Here is a 14,209-nt window from a genome sequence, read left to right as displayed (position 1 = left end):
TGTGAAGTGGGGCCACCCGTCCACCAGCAGTTCTTAGCATTTGTTTTTCTTATGTGCTCAGTCTGTCAGTTGCCCCTGAATATTGCACCTTCTGGGTCTTGCTGCTGCCACGCTCCTCCTGTTTTCTTTGTCCCTTGGAATTATGCCTTTTTAAAGGATCTTGATAGCATAGTGTAGGTCTCAGGAGCGTAGTCAGTCTGCATTTCACGGTCTTTGGTGCCTCCATGACTTTCTTCTCCTCTGCCACTTTCCATTTTAACTGTCTTCTTCTCAAACTCCTGTGTTTGTGTCGCCAGACGGTGCCATCACACATCACCGCACTCTCACCAGACGGTGCCGTCACCCATCACCACACTTTCAGCCCAGTGGCTTTAGTAGATTGTTGATCCTATGAAAAGTAAAGCATTACAATACAGAAAAAAAAAAGCCAGGTAGTGGTGGCTTTAATCCTAGCACTCCAGAGGCAGAGGCAGGCAGATCTCTGAGTTCAAGGCTAGCCTGGTCTACAAGCTAATTCCAGGACAACCTCCAAAGCTACAGAGAAACCCTGTCTCGAAAAACCAAAAAAAAAAGGGGGGGGGGGGTAATAGAAAGAAAATGATTTCCAAATTTCCAAAAACCTGATTATCTAGAAAGACACTTACTCACTAGGTGGGCTCAATTAATTGGTCTTGAGGCAAAAACCTAAAATAAATAAAAAACCCAAGTATTGACCATTTCTTCTATAAACCTACTTTGGTAGGTTAGTGTTGAAATAGGAGCGGCGGGGCTGCGTCCCCGGCACCTGGCCGCCGGCATGGCTAGCTTATGCCCGAAATAATTACACGGAAACTGTATTCTTTCAAACACTGCCTGGCCCGGCTAGTTCCAGCTTCTTATTGGCTAGCTCTTACATATTGTTCTAACCCATTTCTAATATTCTGTGTAGCCCACGAGCTGGCTTACCAGGGAGGATCTTAACCTGCGTCTGTCTGGAGCGGGAGAATCATGGCGACTCCTTCCCTAAGCTTCTTTTTCCCAGCATTCTCTTCTGTCTACTCCGCCTACCTAATTTTCTGTCCTATGAGGGCCGAGGCAGTTTCTTTATTATTACAAGACCCACCTCCATCAGGTTAGCAGTGGTATATTTGTCAATTTTACCTTAAATTTGAATAACCCATTTAGTAATGTTTTTAATTATTACTGTTTTTTTTTTCCCTGCCCTCATAGCCTCGCTATGTAACCCTGGCCAGTCTGGAACTCAGTCACCTGCCTCTGTCTCCTGAGTGTGGCACCAGTAGAACACTGGCTTGTAAGTTGAGTCTCTGTCTGGCCTATACTACACAGAAGTAGGAAGCCAGGAGGGTCTATTCGTCACTGTTTTTCCAGGCTACAGAAGCTCCCTGGCGGTGGACAGAGTTAAATGTTTTCTCTTTGCAGAGCCTTCTAGTAGCAGGTAGTCAGACCAGATAGAGTATAAACTGTCACCAGTTGGTGATGGAAGGCTGCCGACTGCAGTGCACTTCAGGGCGAGGCAGGTCTGCCCACAGGTAATCCTGCAGATTACACTTGTTAAACATTGCTTTTTATTTCCAGAGCTTAGCCTAGGGCTGTGGAGACATCAAGGCAGCTACCCAGGGAAGGCTTGTTCTCACTTTTGTGAGCTGTAGACATGGGGTTATTGATTGCATGAGGCAAACTCATTTTGACAACAAATTCCAGATAATTTTGTTTGAAGCACTGACCACTGCAGAATCCTGGTCCTCTTTGGCTAGGGTGCTGTGCCCTTTGAGCACCTCCCTAAATGAGGTTGGGTCATGATAGCTCTTTGCCAGGAAACCCAGTACATGATGCATAAATTCTAAGTGAAAATATTTGTGTTGCCCTAGGCAAACAAATTAAACTGTGTAGCCTTTGTGGTCTAATCCAGCTGTGCCGATTACCAGTCTAGAGCTTTGGGGCACAGAATGATTTGATCGCCGTAATTAGGCCTGTTCTTTTAAGCTTCTGGGCTGGTCATTGTGAGCTACTAGAAGAAGGGGGTCTTCAATAAGTTTCGAGAGTAAGCAAGGGTACAGCTTGCATTTGCTGCTGCTGCTGCTGCTGTTTCCTTATCTTTTTTATTATTATTTTTAAAATAAAGTCTTGTGTACCCAAACTGGCCTCCAACTTTCTATATAGCCAGGAATGGCCTAGAACTTTTAATCCTTATGCCTTCATCTCCCAAGTGCTGGAATTGCAGAGATAATAGGTATGTAGACACTAGAAATAGCTTGGTAACTGGCTAAAAAGATGGCTCAGCAATTAAGAGCATTTGCTGCTCTTGCAAAGGAGCTATCTGGGTTTGGTTCTCAGCACCCACATGGCAACTCACAAAGGTAACTCCAGTGCTAGGAGACCCAGTGCCATCTTCTTACCTCCGCAGGCACGTAGGGTATGCATATAGAGAGAGAGGCAAATAATCATACACATCAAATGAAAATAAATCTTAAAAAGAAATAGCTTTATAAGATTGCATCGTCTGGGCAGATGGTGGTGGCACATACCTTTAGTCCATCTATCTATCATTCCTTCTTTATTTATTTATTATGTCTGCCCACTCCAGAGAATACAAAGCCTCTGGCCTCCCTACACAATCAAAAATAATTAAAATAATTAACCTGGCAGTGATAAAGAAAATAAGGAGCCTGGTGGTGGTCGCACACACCTTTAATCCCAACATTTGGAATGCAGAGGCAGGCAGATCTCTATGAGTTCAAGACCAGTCTGGTTTACAAAGCAAGTTCCGGGACAGCAAGAGCTGTTACACAGAGAAATCCTGTCTTCAAAAAACAAAAAAAGAAAAGAAAAGAAAAAAGAAAGATTGCATCATCTAGTGGTGTACCTATTTCTGAGCATCCCTGGAGGCTTATATTTTCCCATTGCCTTTATTTGCTTTCATGTTGTGTTTTTGAGTTGCTGTCACAACTCCTTTGGCATCTTTGGTTGTATCTGTAAATTTCATCCTAACCAGTGCAAGATGCAGTACTCTGACCTTCATTAAAGGAGCTCTGCCCTCAGTGTTGTTTAAGGAGCTTTAGCATTGCTGGGCGGTGGTGGTGCATACCTTTAATCCTAGCACTCAGGTGCAGAAGCTTGCAGAGGCAGTCAGAGTTCAAGGCCAGCCTGGGCTACAAGAGCTAGTTTCAGGACAGGCACCAAAGCTACACAGAGAAAGTCTGTCCCAAAAAAACAAACCAAAAAAGGAGCCTTGGTGTATTAACCGTCATAGACAGTAGACAGTAGTGCATTCCGTGTCGGTGCTACTAGCATAATCTGTAGCACTGGAGTATCAAATAAAGGTAAAATATGGCTGAGCCCAGCTTTTTTTCTGTTCAGGACAGATCCCTGGCTCTGACAGTCCTCAGCAGGCCTAGACAGCTTCAGTGATGCCCACTTGTCAAGGCTATAGATCTGTACAAGGGGACATGTGAAAGTCCTTGGCACAGTGCCTGACACCTGACTGGTGTTCTGTAGACATTAGCTTTGTCAGCATGTTGAGCATTCACCTTTTTCTCCTTAGGATGAGATAGATTCTGCAGTAAAGATGCTGTTATCATTAAAAATGAGCTATAAAACTGCCATGGGTGAGGATTACAAGGCTGACTGCCCTCCAGGGAACTCAACAGCTGGGAGTAAGAGTGACTCAGATGCCACAAAAGCCAGTGAGGATTTCGTGGACCCATGGACAGTGCGGACAAGCAGTGCAAAAGGCATCGACTATGACAAGCTCATTGGTGAGTCCTCATTCTTCCCTCACAGCATCCACACTGCTCAGTGGTGACCACTGTGTCAGTCCCAATAGTGTTTCTAAATGTGTGTATTTGTACAAGCACTTTTGTACATTTTTAATCTGCACAATAATTGTATATATTCTTAGGATAAAATTATTGTCCATACATGCATACCCTGGGTAATAACAAAAATTGGGATATAAAACATGTTTATGACCAACGACATTTTTCTTTCTTTGTGGCGGAAGCATTCATAGTCCTCTCTAGTAGCTGTTAGGAAATATGCAGTACATTATTGTTGATTGCAGCACCCTGTTGATGGCCACCAGAACTTACTCCTTTAATCTCACATAGGATGAGATGCTGCAGTATTTGATCTTCTGTGCATTGCTGATCTGGCTTGTCCTTAGAGCTCATCTCTATTGTTGTAAATAACAGAATTCTGTTTCCTTTCATAGCTGTGGAGTTGTATTCTGGTGTGTGTCTACGTCTGTGTGTGTGTGTGTGTGTGTGTGTGTGTGTGTGTGTGTGTGTATGAATGCACATTTTTTTGTCCATTCATAAACACAAAGGGAGATTCCATCTTGTGAATAGTGCTGCAGTCAACAAAAATTCAAATATGCTTTAAACATACTGATTTCAATATCTTTGGACATATATGATATTTTTAAGTTTCAAATTATTCCTAAGTAAAAAGGTTTGATACCAAGAAACAAGCATATCCTAAAACCCTTTGGTTGTATATTATAGTCCCAAAGGATTATTTTAAAGTTAGATAATAATTAACCAGGCATGGTGGCTCATACTTGTTACCCTACTTAGGAGTGGAGACAAAAGGATCAGAAATTTGAAGTCATCCTCAGCCACATAGTAAGTTCAGTAACAGCCTGGGACACATAGATTGTGCCTCAAGAGACCAAAGTTTAAATTATATGAAATGACATATTTCAAAATTATGATCTAAAGCAATCGACCTGGTAGGTTTACCTGTATTGGGATACTTTGGAACTTTAGAAAGCTCTATTGTGGTAGACATGTTTGCTAGCGAGGTCTCACCGTCACACCCCTCCTCTAAGACACTTCCTGCCCACCCGATATCATGTTTACATCTGCATCAAAGCTTCTTCCATGATTTAAAACAGACTCACTGGGGGGAAGTCTCTTCAGAACCAGCATGAACCTAGGTCAGCAGTTTGAGAAATGGAGAAATTGTGGTTGTTGTCGGTGGGTGTAAGCTGCGCCTTGAGGTGTGTGTGCCTCAGAACTGGCTGTGTTGTGGGTATGTTCCCATCACTCTCTACATCAGGCAGAAAATACTGTAGCGTATGGTGTGTCCCTGTTTTGCTGAATGGGGTCTCAGCTGTTTTGATACAAAGGTCTTTTCACTTTGTATGAGGAAAAGGATCACAGCCCAGAGCCTAAAGAGGTTTGGGTCATTGGAACAGGTCACTGAGTCCTCTGGCATCTAAGAAAGTCATCTCTTGTGTTTTTTGCAGTTCAGTTTGGAAGCAGCAAAATTGACAAAGAGCTGATAAACCGAATAGAGAAGGCAACTGGCCAGAGACCACACCGCTTCCTGCGCAGAGGCATCTTCTTCTCCCACAGGTCAGGGCCCTTCCTCTGCTCTGGGTTCGTAGAGTTGGGAGGTACTCGGGAGGCCTGGTGCTACGGTAAATCACTGTGGAATTACCCGGTCCTTTCCCCTGCAAGTCCTCAGCTTGTTCTTTGTAAACTCCCCACTTCACAAGGGGAAGTCAGTTCTTTGCAGGTGAAGTACAGCCAGCCATATTACATGCTGTAAATCATGAAAGCAAGAGAATATCAGGTCCAGCTTTTTTTTTTTAGTCCTTCCCACACTGTGAGCTGTAGGCTTCCTGAAGTTACCTGCACTCTTCCACCCACTCATGAATGACATTTACAGCGGAACCCATGGTACAGAGTATCCCTGCCACAGGCCATAAATTCCATGTAGATAACATCGAGAATGGCAAGCTCCAAAAGACTTCTTGCCTCTCCCATCCCACAGATTGCTTTTCCTCTTCGTGGAACCAATGACCGGGGTCAGGGTGTTCTGTTCTATTTACACTTGAAGGAACACCCAGGAAAGAACATTTCTATCCTAATATTTCACATCATGTCTACAGAGAGCTCTGGGCCCTGCTCAGCCCACATTCTAGGCAAAATATAATCAGTATTTTTCTTAATTGAAATTGAATTCTGGGCCAGTGATATGGGTCAGTGGGTAAAGGTGCTCACTGCCAAGCCCAACAACCTGAGTTCCATTCCCAGGATCCCTATGGTGGAAGGAGAGAAGAACAGATTCCCACAGAGTGTGCTATGACATTCACATACACTCCATAGCATGAGTACACTCACAGAAAGACACAAATAAATCAATAAAATGTAATTTAAACAGTTGAGGCCAAGTGTGGTGGCACACACCCTTAAATACAGCACTTGGGGGGGGGGCGCAGAAGCAGGGGTTCTCACAGAGTTTGAGGCCAGCCTGGTCTATGTGGAGTTTCAGGATAGCTGGGGCTACATAGAGAAACCCTGTGGGAGCCGAGGGGTTGGGGGAGGGGGGATTGAGGGCTGGTTAGATGGCTCAACAGGGAAAGGCACCTGCTTCTAAACTTAAAACTTGAGTTCAGTCCCCAGGTCCATATGGTATGAAGGAAGAATTAATTCCCAAAAGTTGTTCTTGACCTCCACACACATTCGTGTTCACATATATACAACACACACACACACAAAAAGAAATAAAAGTTATTGTGAGGAAATTTAATTGACATATCGTAGAGTTCAGCTCTTTAAACTGTGCTGTTGAGTGGTTTAGCTGCATAAAGCCCTGCAATGATCTAATTACAGAGCTTTTTACCACCCAGCAGAGAAACGTCACTCCCAGAACTGGGTGATGGGACGTACGTGTAGTTGCAGCACTAAGGAGGCGGAAGCAGGAGAAGCAGACGTTCAGGGTCATCCTTGGCTGCATGGCCAGTTCAAGGCTAGCCTGGGAACCTTGAAGACTCTATCTCCAAAATAGAAAGAGAGCAAATCCAACAAATTCTGAGTTCAAAATACGAGTCTTCCAACTCCATTCTTTTTCAAGAATACTTTTATATTCTTAGCTCACTTTGATGTGAGTTTTAAAATCAGCCTTTTCTTTTCTCCAGGAAAGGCATCTGGGATTTTAGTAGAGGGTTGTCAATGCAGAAACATAGCTCTCACCCCTCAGGGAATAAGGGGTAGTATATTCTCAAGCCAAATATGGGTGTGACCGGAGCTCAGGACAGATTATTCCCCAAATACCGTGTCCAGTGTGGAAACAGCTTAACAGAACAATTCTGTTCAGAACAAAAGAAAGGCATGAATCAATCGGGGCACTCTTCACATGTGTTAACGAAGACAGCAGGTCAGTGTCTGCAGTACACCTAAGGTGCTATCTGGTGACATTCCTAGTTTTTGAGTTGGTGGCAACTGTAGTACATTCCACAACATTACCTGATGGTCACTAGGCTGTCTGGTCACACACTGTGACTGGCTATTGGAAAAGCTAACATGGTCCAACCCCATAATGTTCTGGGCCACCTGTATGCACCCCCGTGCCTGGTCAACCCGCAGAGTCTTGAGCACAGGTGGAGCTTTCTCCTGGGACTGGAGTGTACACACTATTCCCGATCTGTTGGTCAGTTTCGGGGACACTGTGAGCTTAAAATACTGTCTTAAGTTTAGGGTTTGGTTTGTTTTTTTGAGACAGGATCTCACTGTTTTGCCCTAGCGGGTCTGGAAACTGTTGTTTATTCTAAGGCAGAGTCTTAAGTTCCCTAGGCTGGCCTGGAGCTCACAGTCCTATATTGGACTCCGAGGACTAGGAGTGCAGGACATACCATTATTCCCAGATTCCCAAACTCTCCTTCATGGGAGTGCTCAGATTGTTGTGAAAGCCCATTCACATGTTCTGCTTTGTTTCTCTATAATTTTTTCTTGTGTGGGTGTGTGTGAAAATGTAGACATTGCACGTGGATGTCATAGGACAGCTCACAGGAAGAATTTGGTTCTCTCCTCTACCATGTGGGCCCCAAGGACGGAACTCTAGTCATGAAGCTTGGGAGCAAGTGTCTTTGCCCACTGAGCTACCTTACCGTGTTGTTGATCTTAAAGCATCTAACATCCTACGGCCCTCACTGCCCTCAGAAAGGCGTTTACACATTCTGGAGTTTGGCAGAACGCACTACCTAATGATATCATGAACCTGAGGGTGAAATGACATCTATGAGCTCATCTCTAACAAGGCCCTTTTGGAAGGGTATGCATAAGGTGGATGGGCCTGGCCAAGTGAGCTCTCAGATAAGGGCTGTGACCACATGAAGAGCAACTCATGGGATGGGTTTTCTCTCTTCCATGTGCCCGTTAAAAGTCAGTTGGGTGAAGCAGGGTATGGTGGCCTCTAATTCGAACACTCAAGAGTCCTCAAAGGCTGGCAGATGAGGCCAGCTCGGTTTATATAACATGTTCCAGGACAGCCAGGGCTACGCAGTGAGACCCAGTCTCAAAAACAAACAACAACAGAAAATCAGTTACTTGGGTAAGTTAGAGAAGCAGAGGACTCTTCACAGTTAGAGGAGCAGAGAAGCAGCTTCACCAGTGCAGCACAAACCCTGTGGTGTGCAGCAGGACTGGGATTCCCAGGCTGTTCTTGGCTACATAGCAAGAACCTGTCTCAGAGAAATGGGAACCAAGGTAGTGGTGCACACCTCTAATCCTGGCACTTAAGAGGTAGAACCCAGGCAAATTAGGGGTTCAAGGTCATCTTCCACTACACATTGCATTTAAGGCCAACCTGAGCTAAATAAGACCCTCCCTATTTAAAAACAGCAACAAAAACCACTATGTACAAAACACAGAGTGTAAATAAGTGTGCACAAGCCGGAACCAGCATTGTGCCTTGCCTTAGATCATAAGAGAAGGTGCCACTAGAATGTTTCTTTCTGTTTGTTTCTTTTTCGAGGCGGGGTCTCAATAATAGCCCAGGCTGATCTCTAATTCATTATGTAGCTGAGACTCTCCCTGAGCTCCTGACCCTCCTGCCTCTACCTCCAAAGTACTAAGATTGCAGTCCTGTGCTACCGCTGCTGGCTATAGCACACTGTTGTCTAGACTCTTCTGTCCAGACGAAGGGGGGTTCTTATTCTTTATCTGCAGCACTTCTGCCCAGAAACAGGATGCCTAGCCTTTAGTTGGTTTCAGACACAGAAACACACACGTACACAAAAACCAAAACACATTTTAAAAAAGAAAGAGGCTGAGCATAGTGGCACAAGCCTTTAATCCCAGCTCTGGGAAGTAGGAAGATCTCTGAGTTTGAGGCCATCCTGGTCTACATAGTGAGTTCCAGAACAGCCGGAGTTATATAGTGAGACCCTGTCTTTAAGAAAGGCTGAACGAAAGCGAAGAAGGAAGGAAATGTTGCTGTGTAAGCATAAGGACCTGAGGTCAGTCTCCTAAGCCACATCACAAACCAGGCATGATGACGACATGCTTGTAAACCAGAGCTTGGGAGACAGGGAAAGGCAGGTTCCTGGGGCTCACTTGTCACCCAGCCTAGCCTACTTGGTGAGTCCCAGATACCTGTGAGAGACCCTGTTTCAAAAGTAGTTCCTGAGAAACCATACCTGAAGTTATCCTGACTCCCTCCCCACCACACCCACACAAGTCCCAGATACTGCTCAGATTTTAGGCACTTACAGGCAGAAGAGGACTACCAGCTGGTGCAGATCACAGCCAGCAAGGAGGGCCCCCACAGCACTGATGGTACCCCATCCTGGGGAAGGAAGGAGGGCTGACTCTGGAATGGATCCCAGTGAAAGACCCAAGGCCCCCACGCTGGCCTGGGCTACCATATCAGCTCTTCAGCTGGGGACTTCACACTGGACTGCCAGGACCTACCTTTCTATCCTTCCCAAGCTAGGCACCCTGAGGTTTTCCTAGGCTCGGTCTCTACGACTGCAGGACTGGTGGGTTCTAAAGGGAAGTGTGTGTGGTACTGGCCCAGTGTCCCATCCTCAAAGGTTGTAGAAAGCTCTGAGTGCATTCGTTTTGGTCGTTGGAGCGTTCCAAGAAGTACCAGTGGCATGTTCATGCTCTTCCTTTAAAGTGTTGTCCAGAGACAGGGTCTCACCCTGTAGACCAGACTGTCCTCAAATTCACAGAGGTCTGCCTGCCTCTGCCTCCTGAGTGCTGGGATTTAAGGTGTGGGCCGTCACATCTGGGCCAGATTTTAAACCTTTTATTCCTAACTCGCATGTCTTGGCTTCCAAAAGAATTATTCACAGGAGTCCTCTCCGAGGTAGTTGCCTGTCATCGTGTTTCCCAGCTCCAGAGAGACCACATTCTGATGATCACCTATGTTATTTATCTGTCTTTACTTTTCTCTTCCAAATGAGCATTGGTATTTTGGTACTTTTTCCAGAAAATGACACTATTTCTTTTTTTCTCTCTTCCTTTAGAGATATGAATCAAGTTCTTGATGCCTATGAAAATAAGAAGCCATTTTATCTATACACAGGCAGGGGCCCCTCCTCTGAAGCAATGCATCTGGGTCATCTCGTCCCGTTTATTTTCACAAAGTAAGTGTTGCTCATGTGACTTGTCATTCCCCAGTGGTAAGAGTGGAGTTTATAGAACATCTTAAAAGACAAGGCTGCTCCTGCTGGCTGAGCTACAGGCCACCTCTTCATTGCCTTTGCACCTAGGCTCGCTCCAGAAGAGCCAGGTGTGATGGGAGACCACCACCATGCCTGCTCCACTCCTCTTCCTGCTCCTTGTCCTTGCCACCTAAGCCCACTCACTCTAGTCCAAACCTCATGTCCATGTCTACCAAGGGACAGGAATTTCTCTTATAGAAGGAAATCATTAGTGAAATGTTTGGCATTGATAGCGCAGTTCTACAGTTACAGAAGAGGTAGGAACTGTGTTCACATGCAAAAGTGGCATTCTTCCTCAGGGTCTCCATTCTCCGTGTCCCTAGACTCGGCTACAGGGCATGTTCATACCTACAAATACCTTTCGTGTTTTGTAGGTGGCTGCAAGATGTGTTCGATGTACCTCTGGTCATCCAGATGTCTGATGATGAGAAGTACCTGTGGAAGGACCTGACTCTGGAGCAGGCATACAGCTACACTTTGGAAAATGCGAAAGACATCATTGCCTGTGGCTTTGACATCAACAAAACTTTCATCTTCTCTGACCTTGAGTTTATGGGGTAAGGACATTTGGCTGCCTTCTGAGCAATGGGTGCAGACATGATGACCAAGCTGAAATGCTGGAGATGGGTGATGGCCTGGTCTTTCTTCTGTTGTGATCTAGAATGTTGGTGTCATTTAGCCATAAGTTTTAAGGCGGAAACTGTGCATAAAAAGAAGTAATATCAGAATTACTTCTTCATAATCTTCATAAGATTGCCTTCATAATCTTCTCTACAGAAGTCATAAACATTTCCCGGCATAGTCATGGTATCACCCTCAGCTGTCACAGTGAAGTATTTTGTACTGTAGTGTCCAAGGACAGCCAGTCTGAGTTTGGTAGCCTTTTCACTTTCAATGTGTCACTTGTTAGATATGTTCTATACCATCCCGTTTCTTAAGCTGGCCTTGTTTAAGTCAGCACATTCATTCTTGAACTTCATCCCAGTGATTACAAAGTATGGGAAAATCAAACTTTGAAGCAGGTATTTTGTGGCCTGCACCTACACTCAGTCCCATAACTCAGGGGCCTCAAGGCTACCCCAGGGCTACATAACAAGGCCCCACCAGAAGAAACAAAGTGGGTAGAGGTGGCTCTTAGTCAGCCATGAGAATGACATTAAAGCCCTGTGCACATACCTCTAATCCCAGCACTCAGGCTGCTGATAGAATTCGGCTACTTAGTTATTTCCCGTCTCAAAAGTACATAAAATGGTGAATACTGTTTAGCCACGAATATTTTTGAGGACTGGAGTGTGACATACCTAGCGTGTGTGAGGCTGGGTCTGTTTCCCCACCATGGGAGGACTAGGAGGCATCGAGTCTTGAGCACTGGAGGTATGGACCTTTACTCCAGGGAGTCAGTTCAGCAGGTGGGCCCTCTTGTGTAGTGTTCCAGCCGATGATTAGGCTAGGCAGTGTGAGGAAGCACACGGGGACTGTTGCTGTTCCCCAGCTGCCTTTGTAAGTTCTTGGGGCCAAGTGGAAGTGTGTCCACCAGGAACCACAAATACCCTGACAGGAAATCTGACCTTTTACCAGATGAGAAAATCTGTAAGATTTTAAAATATTTTTATTATGCTGGGTGTGATAGCACATGCCTTTAATCCCAGCGCTAGGGAGACAAGGCAAAAAGACTCTCTCTGGGTTTGAGGCCAACCTGACTACATTAGACTCTGTCTCAAAAGAACATATTTTTTAATTACATTTTAATTTATTGAGTGAGGGTTGGAGGGGACATTTTATGGGACAGTTCTCTACTTCCACTTTTAACAGCTGAGCCTTCTTGCCTGCCCCTGCCCCAACAGATTAATTTTTTGAGTTTCGCCTGTCAGACTGTTTTTCAATTATTCCATGTGAACACAGAGGGATTTAAATGGGTCTAAGGTCAAGATCTGACCGTGGGTCTTCAGTGGTCTTGTGGTAACATAGATGTCATCAGACTAGTCACACCCGTGCCGTTGTTTTCACCTCACTCCCTAAAATAGCCTGGTACAAATGCGAGCCTCAGCACAGACGCCATGGATTCTGCTCCTCCTCTTACGACCAGGCTGTTGACGGGGCACAGTGACTGGTAGCTTTTGTTTGTGAGTCACTCTCTGTGTGTTTCTTAGGCTGTCCTTCTTTAGCCTCTCCAGGAGCTGCGGCAGGAGTCTCACATCCAGCTTCTGCTCCGTGCAGCATCCTTAACCACTGCAACTTCTCCCGCTCTTGTCTTCCACACTTCTGCCTTGCCTGGTGCCCAACATGGGACAGCAAGAGCTCACCTTGCTCTTAGCACACAGACCCTTGTGTTTTGGCCTCTTCAGCAACACTGCCATATCCAATCAGATGGACAGTTTACAGTTCATATCCCTCATCTTTGCAAACAAAATGTTATCCTCTGAAACCTTCATCCCTGTGTGGCTAACTCTTTTGCTTTTCCTCCAAATGAATGTCTTTTTCTGAGGAGATGCCCTTCTCTGCTCCCTGCTACACAACTACCAATCTGACACAGGGAGACCCTTGATGGGCATCAAACACATAGCTCCTTCATCTGCACTCTAGGGGAGAAAGTACCTTTCTGGCCCTCTGAACACAGCAGGGGTTTGGCTCACTCTGTCCTCCCTAGACTCAAAATGTCAGTGTATGTATTAGTTAGGGTTTCTGTTACTGCGATGAAACACCATGACCAAAGCAAGTCTTCCTCCCAGAGTTAGGTACTGATGTGACTGCTATAGTTGTCTACCTGCAGATGACTTCTCTAAACATTCTTGTTACGTGTGAGCTAATCACAGTGTGTGTCTGGCACGCCACCTACTGACACCAGGTTTTAGGCACCGCTACTCTGTTGTCCGTGGAAGCTGCCCTCCAGCTCAAGTGTGACTCTGCTCATCTCTGCAGGCAGAGCCCAGGCTTCTACAAGAACGTGGTGAAGATTCAGAAGCATGTCACTTTCAATCAAGTGAAGGGCATTTTTGGCTTCACAGACAGTGACTGCATTGGTAAGGAAGGGGCTGTTGCTGCCGGGGGACCCCTCTAACTCTCTCTGTGGGACAGGCAAGCTCAGAGGAGACTAGCCAGTTTCATAAGAATCACAGAGCAGCAATGCTGGGCGGTGGTGGTGCGTGCCTTTAATTCCAGCACTCAGGAGGCAGACCCACTTGAAAAAAACTAAATTAATCAATCAACCAATATTTAAAAATAAATAAATAAAATACAGAACAGCAACACCAAAGCCTGAGCTAACGTACCTGGGATGTGTGTGTGTGTGTGTGTGTGTGTGTGTGTGTGTGTGTGTGTTCCAAGAGATAGATTCATACTTGTAAGAAATGCTACCACTGAGCCCCATGCCACCCTGAGTATCTGGTCTTTAAAGCATCTGCTTAGAGACCTGAGATGTTAGTACTTCATTTAAAACATTCAGAGGTGGGTGTTCCACCAGACGCAGACAGACAAGACTGGGTGGAGTTCTCCAACGTGCTGGTGTGACCCCAATCACTACAGAGCTTGGTAGCACCCAGGAGGGTTACAGAGGACAGGTGGATCTTCCACTCTCTTATAGGAGCCTTCCCTGGGCCCCAGTCTCCCCACTGATGAGATAAGAAGTTGTAGCTGACTATAGTGGCACATTCCTTTAATCCCAGCACTCAAAGGCCAAGGCAGGCAAATCTCAGATTTTGAGGCCAGCCTAATCTATATAGTGAGTTTCAGGTTAGTCAGGAGCCACATAGTGCA

At 45.5% G+C, this 14,209-nt stretch overlaps 1 protein-coding gene across 6 annotated transcripts in view; it reads left to right on the top strand.

Moving 5' to 3' along the window:
• Wars1 (tryptophanyl-tRNA synthetase 1) overlaps window positions 1-14,209 on the top strand; it is a 30,632-nt gene that overhangs the window by 9,136 nt on the left and 7,287 nt on the right. For all 6 annotated transcript variants that reach the window (XM_050154671.1, XM_050154676.1, XM_050154674.1 and 3 more), the window contains 5 exons: window positions 3,542-3,755; window positions 5,249-5,357; window positions 10,259-10,378; window positions 10,831-11,013; window positions 13,376-13,476. In XM_050154671.1, the coding sequence (XP_050010628.1) occupies window positions 3,542-3,755; window positions 5,249-5,357; window positions 10,259-10,378; window positions 10,831-11,013; window positions 13,376-13,476 (727 nt within the window). The remainder of the gene's footprint in view (window positions 1-3,541; window positions 3,756-5,248; window positions 5,358-10,258; window positions 10,379-10,830; window positions 11,014-13,375; window positions 13,477-14,209) is intronic.

The sequence above is a fragment of the Alexandromys fortis genome, unplaced genomic scaffold (genome assembly GCF_014885135.2).
Source record: "Alexandromys fortis isolate MF-2015 unplaced genomic scaffold, M_Fortis_MF-2015_v1.1 scaffold_91, whole genome shotgun sequence".
Taxonomy (NCBI): domain Eukaryota; kingdom Metazoa; phylum Chordata; class Mammalia; order Rodentia; family Cricetidae; genus Alexandromys; species Alexandromys fortis.
Note: the sequence above shows the minus strand (reverse complement) of the source record. Positions and strands in the feature narration are given on the sequence as shown.